General features: G+C 33.5%; 1 protein-coding gene across 1 annotated transcript in view; it reads right to left on the bottom strand.

Moving 5' to 3' along the window:
- The window catches only part of rho-5 (rhomboid-5), a 216,834-nt gene that overhangs the window by 61,419 nt on the left and 138,316 nt on the right, over nucleotides 1-17,099 (bottom strand). The window contains exon 3 of the mRNA XM_089638330.1: nucleotides 9,964-10,190. Within this exon, the coding sequence (XP_089494456.1) occupies nucleotides 9,964-10,190 (227 nt within the window). The remainder of the gene's footprint in view (nucleotides 1-9,963; nucleotides 10,191-17,099) is intronic.

The following is a 17,099-nucleotide window of genomic DNA, read 5'->3' as shown; positions in this document are numbered from 1 at the left end:
TCACCCGATTCGGACCCTATTAAGTTAGCGACGTGAGATAAAAATTGACCGCCACCCAAAGCCGGACAACAGAAGATCGTATGTAGGAACGATCGATATTGATGGAAGGGGTGTTCGGATTTACGAGTTGATAGGAGATAGAATTAAGCACCAAGAGAAATTCAGATACGTCTTTTGGAACCTGAGAGGGGTATAAAAGATGGAACTCATCAGTCAGGAGACGGTCGCGCCGAGGATTTGAAAAGTTGTTACGTGGCAGTACTACGTCTATTGGTAAAATTCTAGTGAAATAATCTAAGTGTTAAATTCTGAACAAGTACATGGACTTAGAAAGTTTTGTAAAAAGTCTTAAATTCAGTTTCTAAATTCTGAAAACCCCACCAGTGAAGTTTTGTTAAATCAGTTTAATTTGGTTAAACAGTGAAAATAAATATAATTTAAACTCAGTGCTTAAAAGTGTTAAGTGAAGTGCAGAAAGTGATTACGGAATTAAGAATTTAATTAAAATTTAAAAATAATTATTTCATTCAAAGTGAAAACATTCAAATTAAATTTAAGAGTTTGTTATCGTTAAATTAAAGTGGATGTGCTCGTGAATTGATATTTAAAAATAGATTATAATTTTTTTTTAAATTATTAATAGTAAATACTCCATCTTAGGTTAAAAGAAACACAAAAACAAAAAAAAAAGGATTCGATAATAATAAACGTTAAACCTTTGTTCTAAAATTAATAGTAAGAGGAAAAAAATTTAATTATTAAGAAGTTAATTAAAAGTTTGCACAATTCGGAATAAATTTTCTTATCAATTTATATAAAAAGAAATTTAAAATTAATAAATTGTTCAATTAAAATCCATCGTGCGTATAGCGACAGTGTTAAAAGTGTTTGTCGTTTTAACCGGAATTTTAATCATCAGTCTATCATTTCGAAAAAGAATTTGAAACAGCTATCATTCAAAAGCCTAAACTAGAAAGGTGTTATCAAATCAACGGGTTTTCTGGATTAGGATTTCGTTCGGAAGAAAAATCAATTATCAGCAAATTTATATGATTCAAGCGAGAATAAAATATTATATAGGAATAAGTAGTCGAAAAGACTTATTTTGAAATTAGTTGAAAAATACAATTAATTAGGTAGGATTTCTTCATCAAGGTTGTTGCGTACACCCAACCGGAAATACCTTGATTGGGGTGAGTTTTCCTTTTATAAATAATTTTCAGGACCTAGGAGTGAGGAGATACAGCTGATTATGGTATATCAATTAAATTATTAAAAAACAACAAAACAAAGCATTACACATTAATATATGTATATTATGTATTTATTTATATAAAATAAAGTAATATATTGTATATAAAGAATAAATATATGAGTAATGTATTTATATATATGTATTTTACTTATTAATCGAAGCATCGAAATGGTAGCGATTTTTAATACCTACCCGAGGACATATCGATATTATTGAAAAAAGAAAATATGTATTTATTAATATTCCAGACTATGTAGAATCATATATTTTATATTTATTTATTAATATATGTACTCTTTTTTTAACATATTTTGACAATCGAGATATGTGTACTTATATATTTATATTTTTTCTTCATTTAACCTAGTAAATTTACTAAATTCGGAAAATGAAAAATAGTTTAACTTCAATAAAGGAATTAAAAATATTTAAATTAACTACGCACAATAAACGGTAACAAAACTGAATCACAAGAGAGCGCGAGATATTTTTTAAAATAAACAATCTCACATCTGGGTTAGTGGGTCGGATGAGATGTTTACATTGTTAAATTTGTTGATAAAACAAGGGATCACTGGAGAATTGGGTCAACCGCATAGTTTGAAAACGACCTTGGCCATAATTAGTTAGTCACAAAGGATTTTATTAATTACCCGAAACAGCTGGAAGATGCGTGTTCTCAAATACTTATCAATCACAAACGACAATTGAAAAATCACGGGTTAGGCAGATTTATATCAAAAAATTACATGAAACATTTGAATACCATTGATTAGATAATCGCACAGTTTTTATTAGTTACCTGAAACTGCTGGAAGCTGCGTGCTTACAAATACTTATCATTCACAATCGACAATTGAAAAATCACGGGTTAGCCAGATTTATATCGAATAATTATACGAAACATTTGAATTTTATTGATTGGGTGCTCATACAAAACCCCATCAGTTGCCTGAGATATTTGAGGGTCGAGTACTCTCTAATGTGGCAATCAACCACTTGAAACAATTGGAAAATCACGGGATAGGATGAACAAAAATTAATGTTGAACCCTGGAGGTAAAATTTAAAACAAATACAGTTCATCAATAGGAGGCAGTGGTCGCTCCTATAACAAGACCATTAACCAAATCAAATAGAGATGGCGATTCTCTTAAATAAAAACGTCAAAACCAAACAAACAAAAGCCTGGAGTTCGATAGCTCTCCAAAACAAACTATCAAATATGACCTTATTCTACTAGTATTTATTAGTATCACCTTATTAGTACGTATATATTCGGTTACCAGACCTAGAGCTTCGCAGAGTTCTTGGCGCGAGATCCGAGCTCGGGATGCGAGGTAGATAGCCTCGTATTGCGAGTTATAAACCTTTCCCAAACTGTATGTATACATATATTTATTCGTATGTACTGTTTACTGGAGAATGCGGACCTGCATACAGCTTGCATTTTAGGTCTTATAGACCACACTCGCATTTTCTCTTAAACGTGGAATGAGGATTCACGACCCGTGAGTCCACACCAACCGTGAGTATATGATTGTATATAGGACGAAACCGGTTCGCCCTAAGTAAATTGTAGTCCAAGGAGGGGTCGGAATTTGGGGGTATCGGGACTCGAGGGGAAACTTGAATGCAGTACATGATGACGTGGAAGGCTTTTTGGGACGCGATAACTTAGGTATCAATCAAAGAGCTGTGTCAAAGGATTGTGCAAATTTCTTGTTGACTCACGATCATCTCGTTTACTTGCAGGAGGATTTGGAGCCAAATTATGCCAGCAAATGGGCTATTCCGAGTTCGTCAAATATGCAATTAACTAATTACATTAACCTACTAAATCAATCTTTATATGTACCTTATAGCAGCAGAATCATAAAGGAGTGGCGCCAAACTGACACAAGAGTTTACCAAAATCAAATTTACTAACAATTAACCATTTGAGTTATATTTAATTACCTGTCCAAATAAACATGTATAATATCTTTTATCAGCGTTTAACTACGACTTTGTTAGGGTGCAGGGAATCAGAATAATTACAATAGGAAAGTTAGCTCATCCAGAAAATTCATTTAAGTCTAGGTTTGCAATGGAAAGACCAATTAAATTGTGAAACTCAACACCTCGATCAGAACCAAGGGGGTTACCACAAAAATGAAGGTAATTAAAATCCTATATCATAAATCAAAAAAATTACACAACGTTTGATGGAATTTAATTACAATATAAATACGGAAATATTTGCGTTCAAGTTCGTAAATAACGTATTAATTAGTTGAGTACATATGTCTATGAAGATATATAGTACAAGAGAGCTTTAAGTAGCTTTCTGTAGATATCAAAGAAAAGGGTCCAATTTTCATGGAGGCTTATGTGTTGTAGGGGAGGAATTTTCCATCCCTGCGAACACATATGCAAAGCCTTAGAGAAAAAATTAAATATCGGTCATAGCCAAGAGAGAAGAAAATTTTATATTGTTTTAAACAAATAAAAATAAAAGAAAATGGTGAAAAGGCGAGAATATTACAACGTTAAGCTGCAAATATAATAATAAGTAAGTTAATATTACAAACAAATTATAAATAAATCATTTCAAATGCATTTCGAGTCGCTTGACGCCACTTGCATTGCAGTAAATTCAAATCTCCTACTAAAATATGCTATGTCACGACTTTCCAGTCAATCACCGCTCCACCCCCTCGATGAGCTAACCTTGTTAAATATATTTTCTACGAACCTTGGGTATAGTACAAGGTTTGTAGAAAATTGTTTGTCAAATAAGTTTTCTTCGAACCTTGAGTATAGTAGAAGTAAAGAAGGTTAATTTAAGACTTGAAGGAGAACAGAGTTTTTTTTTAAATTTTGGAAGCCTGATACTCAACATAAATCAACACCGAAATTAAAAGAAACCTATCAAAGTTGAGGTGCCTTTTTAGAAACATAATATAATGGGTTTTGATCAGAAATGTTTAAGAAAAATCTACGTATAGGCTAAAGAAAATGTAACTTAGTTTTAATGTAAGCTCTTTTTCATTCTGTCTAGACGGTATAGACTACAAAGGATTTCGTAAATTATTAAGTTGAGATTTTTATACGAATAACTTATGATGCTAAAAATTTTCATATCATTATTATTATGATATAAGTGCAAGGAATATTAATTTTAAACCAATTTTTCAGCCTAGAAAGTACAGACACGTGTCCTGTAATTCTGTTACTTTATAAATCAACGAATGTACCTACATTTTACTGATTGATTTTCGCTCGAAAATCAAGCATTAAATATTGAAGTTGAAAACTTTTAATAATAATAATATTTGGAAATTGAATGTGAAAATTCCCATCAAGGGCGCTGAGAGAGATAACAATTTCTATCAAGGGCGCTGAGAGAGATAACAATTCCCATCAAGGGCGCTGAGAGAGAAAAAAATTCCCATCAAGGGCGCTGAGAGAGATAATAATTCCCATCAAGGGCGCTTAGAGAGATAACAATCCCCATCAAGGGCGCTGAGAGAGATAACAATTCCCACCAAGGGCTCTGAGAGAGATAACAAGAAAAAAGATTGAGCATTTTAAATTCAGATGAATCGACCAAAAGTCTAGGGTAAATTCTGGAATAAGACAAAATACAAACTTAAATAATTGAAGAAAATATTCAAACTAAAATAACTATCTGGAGCTAGTAGGAATATGGCGTCCTCAATTGGGGTATATTGTGAAACTGAATAAAGCGGGAAGAGAATGAGTAGGGAAAAATGAAGGATAGGAAGAATATGGCTATTTAGATCTGGTCATTTAGTTTCTATTCTGAATGCTGGTCTTTCACCAAGGCGAAAGTTACTCTCCTTCCCATCTCCTTCCCCTCCCCACTACCTTCAGCCTCACAACATACCCTAATTGGGGATGCGATAATCTCACTGGCTCCAGACAGTTGGGAGCAGTTACGGTTGGTACTCGTGAGGAGTATCACTGAGTGTAAATTATGTGCTAGTGACATTTTCGTTGTGTAAAACCCGGTATGTGCGAGAAATGAGAAGCTCAGAAAATCATGTCAGAGAAAATAAAAAAGCGATAATATTAAATCGCAGACATATTATACCCTCCATCAGAAAAAGTTCTTCCTTTGTTTGATGATATTTTATGAATAGGAAACGCAAAGCAAAATGGTAAAAGAATTGTTAGTGAAGATCATAGGTTGGATAGAATCCTCGATCGATAGTTCCCCGAACAATCGCTATCCCGCATTTGTAGTTTGTTTCTTCCAGTTGCTAATAATTAATTTTATACAAAAATAGATCGCGTCGATCTTTTTTACCGTTTTCATCGTTTAAAGGGCTCAGTTATTGTACTAAATAATTTGCTAGATATATCGTTTTTTCAAAATGTGAACATAAAAAACCATATTTAACCATTAAAACCGTAGTTAATTGTTTGGTTTCAATTGACGTTAATCATAGCTTAGTCATTTAGATGTCGTTAAGTCATTGCAGCGTCAAAGACGGTGCGGCGAAAATCTAGAAAGTGACATTGACGTTAAGGTTAAACGCAACGCTCGTTGTATTCTACGTGTTCACAGATGGCGTTAATTAATTAATTTTGTTTAAATACGCTTTTGCAAGGTATTGCTTTACAGTATTAAGACAAATTATTTGTTTGCGCCCTCATATACGCAATATGAATATGAATAAATAGTTTTGTCCATATAAAAACTCAATTCTATCGAGAAAGGCATACAAATACAATATTGGATTGAATCATCGGTAAAATATTGTATTTGTGTGCCTTTCTCGAAAGAATTAAGTCTTTAAACGAACAAAACTATTGATTCATATTCATATTGCGTATATACGGGCGCAAACAAATGATTTGTCTTAATATTGTAAAGCAATACCTTGCAAAAGCGTATTTAAACAAAATTAATTAATTAACGCCATCTGTGAACACGTAGAATACAACGAGCGTTGCGTTTAACCTTAAAGGACGATTCCTGCCGCGGCGGTAAAGGATAAGATAAATAAGTAAACAAAAAGTAAGATAAATACATAATAAAATATTTTTGAAATTACATTCATAAATAATAAACAATATTGGACCAAGTTGTGAACCCTGTGGGACTCCATTAGTTGCATATTCGAATGATAGGATATCCGTGTTGTTTTGCATCAACAGTGATGGAACTGACACACGCGAGTCCCTCACAAATCGCTGAAGCTTTTACAGGTGTTTCAAGAATATGAAAACATTAACCCTTAAATATTACGCAAACAAAAAGGCATGGATGACTAAGAATATTTTAAATTTGTTTTGGCTTGAAACAATGAAATATTTTATTATTGAAGAAGAAGATGATACTAACGAATCTAAACGAAACACGAAACAGAACAAGACACAGAAAAAAAATAACGGTCTCAACTAGGAATCGAACCTAGGATAATCATTGAACAAGAAGTTGCAAAAAGAACAGGAAAAATTAGATGCAAGATAATATTGTAAATTCTTAATTTGAAATATGAGATCGATAAATTTGACACTTAATAATTAGGTCCCAATGGCCGAGTGGGTAAAGATGTTGTCCCGGTAAGACAAACATTTTATTATTTGTGGTTAATAGTGCAGCTCACACAAGTGACCATTTGTATGAGTGTAGAATTTTTCTACAATTCTGTCAATGAATAAATAAAATGATTCTCGCATCCATTGTTTTCTCCAGTCCTTTCATAGACGATATATAGATGTTTAATTGTACATACTTTTACGTAGGTATGTGTCGTTAGTGGAATATTTAATTAATATTAATTATAATGACAATTGTTTCAAAACCTTATATATATTATTTTTTGCTTATAAGTAAGTATACCATTTTTAGTGAAAAATACTATTCGATACTTCAAATTCCATGGCCAGAGACAAAATTCGTACCGTGCTGTGGCAGAGGTCGTCAAACAAATGAAACTTTGTGAAAACCTCAATATTTGTGAAAATGTAGGTAAAATGACAAATACGGTTTTCTGACATCAAACTTAGAAAGATTATTGAAGCTTTTAGTAACCAAAGTGAAGATTTTCACAAGGCAAATAGTACAAAATTTCCGTGGCAACAAATTTATTTTATTTCTTTGAAACCTGAAGAGCCTAAAAATTTCAGAGAACATTGTCTCCGTGTAGTCAAGTATTCCACGGGGATGGAAAGTTTTGTTTTTCCGGGGTAAATAATGTACGCGATGTGAATTGGGGGAATTTCTAACGTCACAGAACTCGAGTACCTACACTTGAGCAGGCGAGGAATATCTTTATTTGTACTTCAATACGTACTCACCCGTGCGGAGCAATGATAAGTATTATTATTTGTAAAAGTTTGCTCCATTATCGAAGAAGAGATGATCATTTAATTAAGTTATTAAGTGTTCGTTTTATTTTTATTTTTGTTCGTCTATATTAAGTGTATTTTTTATTTACTTACTAACGCCCTTTTTATGGGCTTTTATATGAATAGTTAAAACTATATATTAATTATTACGTATATATTTATTATACATTAAACTCGCTCAGTAACAATCTTTTGTATTTGTTAAGTGATAAATTAAAGATGTCCACTGACTCGGTAAAATTATTTCCCCCCATAAGTATTCTAGGCAATGAGGAATGCATATGGTCGTTAGTACTAGAATTTCTACACTGAAATAAATCTCGACTTTTAGTATTACGCAGTGGAATCAGAAAGCTTATAGATGCAAGCAATTCTGGACTACCAAATGCATCATTTAGAATATTATATGAAAATATTAAGTCAAAGAAAATCCTTCTGTCAGATAATTTAAGCATATTCATTTTATTTGAAAGAGTTTTGTAGTTCCACAAAATTGCTTGAATTTCCATTTTAAAACTTAGAAAATGTAAGAATTTATTTTGTATTATTTCAATAGATTGTGTATGAATATTGTAAGGCGGGTTCCACACGGGAGAATTGTAGTCAAGTTGACTTCTAAAAAAGGCAAACTATAACAATTTAATACACTTAGGATGGGTTGTTCCACAGAATTTGAACAATTCATCTAATTAAGTTCATTTTCAAACTCGGTGAAAGTTTTATTCAAGTGCTGTTATTATTTACATCTGTAAAGCAACTGGCCCATAAAGAAATAAAAAAAGAACCCAAAAAGGACTTTCACTAAACTTGATAATTAACGTTGAAATTTGATGAATTGTTAAAATTCTATGAAACAACCCATCCATAATATTGTTCAAAATTTCAAGTTACCTTAGTTATAAATCCCAACACTTGTATTCCCTTATTAGAGATATGTTATGTGGTTAACAAAAGAAAAATTTGATTGATAAGTGATGTCTAAGTTTTTAATTTGTGTTAATGTCTCAAGCTTCTTGTCTTTTTGAAAATGTCTTTTTCTTTAAAAGCATTAGTCATAAAATTTTCATAAATAATTAACTTGGAAAGAGTACTTCTACCTGACATAAATCAAAACTAGTGAGGTGATATTACAGGTTTTATTTGTGTAATTAGTTTGTCTAGTTTGGCTTTCAAAGAGTTCAGGTATGCTGGTTTGAATACATATCGGCCTGTTATTGCAAATATCACTTTTACCATCCTTTTAGATAATTGGAGTCAAGTAACTGATTTTCCACTTGTCAGGAAAAATGCCACTAGATAAAGAGAGATTAAAAAGTTTGGTTAATGGTATGTACGTACTAGCGGATAATTGTGTGTAGTTGGAAGTATGTTTACAATAAAGAGGAAGGTTAAAGTATATTGAAATACAGGTAAATAAGGTTATTGGAGGAAAAGGTGGAACCACAAGCTTTACTTGAAGATCTGTCAATAACAATAATCATAAAACAGGGACAGCTTTGTGGGGCACCAAGTAAGGCAAAGGAAAGAGCCTACCTATGATAATATATAATAAAGAATTTTGAGAGAAAGACCCAACAGTGTGGGGATGATTATTAAATTTCAGAAGCACAAAGGAACGGATAAAGATAGCAAAAGGCCGGCAAGAGTAGAGTGGCATATCAACGAGACAGCTATGATTCTTTCAGAGTTGTAGCGTTGATGGTGATGAAGAAAATGCTGAATATGACGATGCAGATGACAATGAGGATGAGGATGACGATGAAGACGATTGCGAAGGAGATGAATACGTTGAAGATAATAAATAAAATGATGGTTAAGATAATGATGAAGATATTGATGAAGATTTGAATGAAGATGATAAAAAAAGATATTGATGAAGACGTCTTTAAAAATGATGACGAAAACGAATATATTGATGAAGACATATATAAAGATGATAATGATAAAGATTCGGATTATTATAAAAACGAAGATGATGATGAAAGTGATGAAGATAATGATGAAGATGTTGATGAAGGTAATGATGGGGATGAGAATAACGATGAAGATGATAATTAAGATGAATAGTATGTAGAAGAAAATTATGATAGAAGATAATGATGAAATTGTCGATGAAGATGATGACGAATAAGATGGTGAAAATGTCGATAACGATTATAATGAGGATGATGACAAAGATGATAACGAAGATGATGATGAAGTTGAATATGTTGATGATGGTGATGATGACAATTATGTTGAAGATGAAGACAAGGATGATGATGTAGATGACGTTGAAGCAAATTATGAAGACGTTGTAGATGATGTTTTTTAAATATAAGCAGAGCTATTCAATATACTCACATCATCGGTGAACTCTGGCGGCCATCCACCTCTTCGATCTCAGGTTCAGGTGCAAAATAGCGGTCGTCAACTGGGCTGGGGTGCTTGGGTGGGACGGGCCCCGCCGCGCCAGCGGCGGCGGCCGCTCCTGTCCCATCCGGAGCGTCCTCAGCCGCCCGCGGCTGGAAGGAGCGCGACTTGGGGCGCGGGTCGCTGAGGTGCGTGCGCGGCTTGTGCTTCGAGAGGCTCTGGAAACAAAAAAGAGATTATTAGATTATGTTCTTTTTAGAGCTGCATTTATAAAAGGAGTTTTTTTTAATGAGATGCCATTTAAAAGTCGTGGAATCTGACGCATGCCAACAGCGAGCAATTGTAGATCAGCTATTTAACTTAGCGTTTTTGGTGTACAAGATCTAGTGGCAGACTATCCTGAAATCAAAATATTTTCCTAGATATCCATATTCAGATAAAATCTCTGGCTCCTGTATTAATTGTCCAGTTATTACAACTTTTTTCTTTATAAACCTAACGGATTTTTTTTTCTTTCCTCTTTTTATGTGGTAAATCAAAATCCTCATATTTTCGATTTTGTGAATATCATCCATAAATCTCACTTCACAGAGCAATTGGTCTATGAAACCTTCAAATAGGCAATGTTGTGAGGTGGAAGAAAGAAAAATAAAGAAGAATACACCTAGCAAATCAGATCTGGATGTTAGTAATTTAAAATAGCAACTGCCAAGTTTAGCCAATCCACCAATATACTTTTCCTTATCGTGTTCCATTCATTGGTCGTAAAATTTTTCTGCTCTTATTTGCAATTCAATCACCCAGTTTTAGAGCCTCAATAGCCCCGCTATTTAGAATCTATCCATAAAAAATTGGTAAATGCAACATTTCAATTCTATGTGTTAAATTATTATCCATTCAATATAATGTTTTCTTGAATCTAATCTTAATTACCATAATTAGTTCCGGCTATCGTTTAAATGTTCTGCTCGAAAATGTTTTCTACTGGCTTATATAGCCAGTTGAGCAGTCACTTGTGATCAGCGAGTAGAATATGATTGAAGAACAAATAACGTCAAAATTTAACCTAACCTAACCAAGTATTGAGCACAATATTATTTCAATGCCGACAAAAACATAGTATGACATTCGAAGGATTTAATAGATGTTTTTCTTGCCAACTTAATATATCAATATCGAACCATTTAATTACTTCTTATTAGTTTTTCTTATCAATTCTTTTAACGGGGATTATCAGTGTTTATTGACTATTCTAAAAATAGTCATTATGAGCAAGCTTGACCTAAATTTATCTCCATACAGAGTCATTAGCTAAATTCTGCCAATCTGCTACTGAGCCAAATGTAAATTATTCCTGGGCGATCATTTATTCCATCTCGCAAAATGAAATCAGAACTTTCACAAGAGGAGAGGATTTATTTTGGGATTCTTTGACTCTTTCAAAAGGCCGTTTCATATCGAGAAACGATTTTATCACGGCTCAGATTTCGAGGCGAGAGATATAATCAAGAAGGAGCAATGTAATCAATTACACGAGATGGGACTGTTACTGTGTTACTAAACATGCACAAAAATCTTTTCTTCACTGTAAAACAGAAAACCGTCGATTTGTAAATTCTGACGTCAGTAAATTTGCAAAACATTTTCGATCTGGAATTACGAAGTCAAATAGGCTATGATTTTGTGCTCCTAATTTCTTTTACAAGAGCTATGGAAAATCCACTTGAACGTAAAAAAAGGCAATACGCCATATTGATCGGTTAACCACTGGAGCGTTTTTGGCCACATTTTGATAAATTTGCGAACATTCGCGAGCGTACGATGGCCAAATTGTGGCCAATTTGAAGAGATATTTTAAAATATTTATTGGAATTATTTCAAATGTTCCTGGGCATTCTTATCTTCCGTCGATGAATTACAAAGCTAACTAAGCTAAGCTAGATGTTTCTCATTGCCTGTTAAACCATGCTTGCATCATCTAAAATTCCTCACAAGATAAATTTTATTTGTGCTTGTATAAAGCGTGTTCAAGAATCTATTGGAAAAGTGTTTTTCAGTGAAATTTAAGGGACTTTAAAGGAAAATAGTTACCTACTACACAAAAATCAAAATTATGGCGACATCAACAGCTGGTAATAGAATCATCGTTGAATAAATATAAAAATACGAACGCAACCCCTATAAAAATCACGGTATATTATAATTGTAGGTTTTGTGAAGCTGGAAGCGTATAAAATATTTTTCACATTATTTGATCATTGCCAATCAAAAAAAATAATTGTAAGAGACGATCAGAAATTTACCATTCGAATAAACAGCCTTTTTAAACATAAAAAAAAATAAATCATTAATCCGATTTAATTCTGTCAAAATCGTAAACAAAAGATATACACATTTAAGAGATAATTTATTTTATTCTATGTTATATTTCATCTCATAACATTTGTTTACGTATTTTTTGATTCATTTAATTTTGTACCCTTATTGAGTATTGCTAATTTATTAAAAATCTCTTCAAATTATAGGTAATCCGGTTAAAAAGGGGATTGCAAGTCGTTTCCTGAAAAACTTTTGGTAAATTCCTAACATATCGAAACACGTGTTCATGCACCTGACTTAATAAAATAATGATTTTTATGAACACGCATTCCGACTTCGTGAGAAACCTATCAATTCATTCGTTAAGGGCCTGCAATTTCGTTTTTATCAGATTACGAATTATTTTAAGAGATTGTTAAATAAAATTGCATATATGATATTATTGTTTTATTTCAATAAATTAATCGTAAATCAAATATGTACGTTATCCTCGTGATAAAGTATCACCCTTGTTTCCCATCTGAATTACTCCTGGTGTATTGGACAGACCTGCGGTTGAATCTGCCCTGTAAAAATTTTAACGACATAAGTGATGATGTCGTGTAAAACAAAAATTTGCGCGCGGCCCTGCGTAATGGACGGACCTACGGTCGACTTTGGCCTAGCGGGCCTCGAAAATCGATCTTTCCGTGAGGTTTATTTTAATTATTTCTGATGAACGTATTATTAAAATCTCAAATGTTTCTATAGGGATCCATTGAAAAAATACTAATTCACCGTCTATAGAAATAAAATCTAGTACTTACCGCTAATTTTATAGTTGATAAACGTTTTATAAAATTTTCGAACCGTTTTGTAAAATCTTGGAAAATTTAGCATTATCTTGAGTTGCAAAGGCCAACCTTGTGTTTTTAGGTTGTAAAATAAGTTTTTGACTCTTGGGCCCGAATAAAAGTTTTGCCAAACTATCAGGGTTAATGTTACCCGCACTAATTTGGGGAATAGGACAGGCCCTAATAAAATATGTGCTATAAAGATTAGATGACGACCTAAAAAGGGTATCTTACGCCATGTTCCAGTATATTTGTGCTTAGATGATCTTGAAAAGTGATTGGAAACTTTCCTCGATGAATTGATGATTCAATATTACCTACGTAAGTAGTACCAACTTAAAACCATAGAGTAAAGAAGAAAATTGGAAATGGCTTCCATTCAAATTTGAATGAAAACAAATGTGCCACTGAATTAGTACTTTTTGGTTGTAGACCATTTAGTTAGAACTTTCTATGTCTGAAATCGTATTTGAATTTCGTAATCACGGTGAAACACAGTTTTGTGCAGAAATACAGGACCAAATTGGGCTTATATTTGGATCACAAAATACGCCCACAAGATACATCTTGTGTTTTTATTTATTCAGTGTTTAAAACCTTTAGAAAAATGACAACAGAGAAACATCCACGGAAAACCAAAGGGGTGAAAATGGGCTGGTGGAAAAGCCTTTTACTACCCGGTTTCGCTTGATATTACAATAACCTTCTTGCAGGTGGCAGGGCAACTGTAATCCTGCATCTCGTGAACGGTGTATCTTCAGTTAACTTTTTGTATTATCTGGCTAAGTAATAATACGTACGTATACTTTTTATTTCAAAATATTTTGCTGTACAACTTTTGTAGCAAACTTATTACATTTTACCAGTTAAGGCGACATAAGACTCTAATGATCAACGCTCACATTTGAATTATTTCTGATGAACGTATTACTAAAATCTCAAATGTTTCTAGAGAGATCCTTACGGATGTAAGCTATTAATATTCAAAATTAATAAAAACATGACCTTACCTCCTAACATACCCCAATTGGGGATGCCATAGTATCACTGGCTGTAGACGGTTAGGAAATAATTATGTCATTAGAAATTAAATAATACAATATCCACTCGCATAAACGTAGAGTTAAAACGTACCAATGATGAAGAGTTCCCGCTAATGTTCGTTAATATCAGCAACACACCCGGAGCGCAGAAGAGGCCAGGGGTAAGCATAAAATATTGTGTGTATCATTAACAAGATTTAAACCCTCGAGTATAATGCGGGCTGTATGTAGAGAGACTCGGAGCAAATATAAATGCAATTTACATACACATTTGTATCTGCTTAGCACGAGTGTCTGCTACAGTAAACTTGGTAATTTAGCATTTGGAAGTTTGGGAAGAGAAATACGTTTTAGTTTTCAAAGAGAATTAGCACCATTTTAAATAGAAGATAGTATAATATTATTACGTAATTAATTTTGAAAGTGTTTTGTTGTATCTACATAATAATTTTCACGAAGTGACCAAGATCATGTATAATGTTGTACAAAATCTGATTTGAATTTATAGATCCTGGTCGGAAAATTGAAAAATTCCAACTTCGGACTCGATTTATTCGAAAACGAAAAGTCAAATAAAAAAAACAACAAAATCGACTTCACATGTGATGCAGATTCATCAGTTTCTAGCTTGTGCTACGAGTTTCCGGACACCGTGTATATCAATAATCTAACGTCCAATATATTTTGAAGAAACTAGGGTTTAGATTCTTCAAATATATATCTAAACCATGCAAAATTAAAACTGCTAAGCTGATGTGAATAATTAGGTCCGTTTATTTGACCATACTTTTGAATTAAAATAACATCCATACTGTGCTGGCTTGGCAGCAGTTGCCGTTGTTGACGAACGCAGTTTCTATTGTACCTATAGTACCCTCATAGCATATGCCATCTTGTAGATGCTGTGCAAAGGATTGCATAAGTAAGTAAACATTAAAAGTTGATAGTTGAACACAAACACGAGTTGAAAGAATGTTCCGCTCCCTTCCAGAACACATTCTGATTGCATGGAGGTTAGGCGAAATATTGGCACAGCTTTACGATAGAGGAAGAACAACTGCAACTTTTATAGCGGGATGTTACAATACAATTAGATGTATCTTTGTAGCGTCAACAAATTAAGGCTTGCTTGAAACTGAACACAGAAACGAATTTAGCCACCTAGTGAACAAAGTAAGGCTTGCTTGAAATGGAATACAGAAACAAATTTAGCCACCTAGTCAACAAATTAAAGCTTGCTTGAAACGGAACACAGAAACAAATTTAGCCACCTAGTGAACAAAGTAAGGCTTGCTTGAAATGGAATACAGAAACAAATTTAGCCACCTAGTCAACAAATTAAAGCTTGCTTGAAACGGAACACAGATACAAATTTAGCCACCTAGTGAACAAAGTAAGGCTTGCTTAAAACGGAACACAGAAACAAATTTTGCCACCTAGTCAACAAAGTAAGGCTTGCACAGAAACAAATTACGGATAGATGAAATGCCGAACGGTTGAGTCTGGCACTGGGAAGGTCAAATATAAAGAAATTAAGCTTTTGAATATATTAGACTATTTCCTCCAGTACCAAAAAGGCTATCCGAGTAGGAGGCCGAGGTTCAGTTGTGGAATCTAACTACATGATTGTTGTCGTTATAAACATTAGCCCTTGTCTTGATTCACTCCACAGCCACCCTGATTCGATTCGTTAAATATCTTACATTAATCTTCATAACACGAAGAAATCCTCAGGGTCTTGTGAAATACAATACGCAAGTTAGTCGGGAGCTAACGACGCAAAAGCGCACCGAAAACTTTCGCAGGACGAATAATTAACGTGATTATAATCCCGAGAATTTCAGGAGATATATGAAGCATTAGGTAGTAGATAGTAGATGAAGCAGGATTTCAGTATTTAGATAAATATTTCGTCCTGGATATCGCAAACTAGTTGCTCCGGTAATGTAACCAACTTCTGACCTCTGCTCGGGGGTAAAGTAATTTATCGATAGTTTCAAAACACTAAGGACTAAGAGCAAACAACTTATGCCAGGAGTACTGTAAGCCAAGGGTGTGCAACTTGTGGGAGTAGTGCCGTGAATGAAAGATTAACAACTTATATCATGAGTGCCGGGATGCTGACCACTTTATATTCAGTGGTGAAAAGTGTTTTCTTGAAAACTGACAAGTATTTGGGCAGAACTTTTTAATATTAATTCTAAAGTCCTTCAACTCTTGCACTTCGCATCGATAGCTAAGAGAATCCTTGAAGTGTAGAAGCCTAATGCAATTAGATAAATCAAAATCAATACTTTTTTTCAAGCTCGCATTATTCTCCCTTATCAATTTAAAATAAATTGGGTAAGGGTAAGATAAGGTATGATGGCGCATGACTAAACGATGACCGTGCACATACCCCATGTTTCATTATTTTACACACTCTCGACATGGCCTGACTTATCATGTCTTTCCGTGGAGTTCCCAGACACATTTTTCTTCGTCCATCCGATCCTCTTATCTTTGTCCAAACTATTCTAATTCTAATCCTGTTCCTAACGCTTATACTGGCGTCGTTTTCTTATTCGTAATACAGCCTTATTCACAGTATGGTAATATATGTATAATTTTACAACATATACCCCACAGGGATTATTATTTATTTTACAATTACTTTCATCCTTTTCTGCCAGTTCCTTTATTCACTGTCAAACGCTAGGATTACTAGGACTAGTTTAATTTTTACGGCAATCACTGCATTCAGTTCACAATTCATTAAATTCCCCGAATTCACCATTCTATCAATATACTTATCAGACTTCCTGTCACTTGCGAACAAAATTCGGAGAACACAAACTCGTCTTCAAGGTTTTACTGCTCCACAATTTAATAATGTTCTAGCAATAAAACAAACGTTATACAATAGCTTGTATATTAGAGCATTGGTTAAAAT

This window comes from Hesperophylax consimilis, chromosome 12, assembly GCF_061612785.1.
Source record: "Hesperophylax consimilis isolate HC1 chromosome 12, BYU_Hcon_1.0, whole genome shotgun sequence".
In the NCBI taxonomy this organism is placed as follows: Eukaryota; Metazoa; Arthropoda; class Insecta; order Trichoptera; family Limnephilidae; genus Hesperophylax; species Hesperophylax consimilis.
The sequence above is the reverse complement of the archived record's forward strand: the minus strand, read 5'-3'. Positions and strand labels throughout refer to the sequence as shown.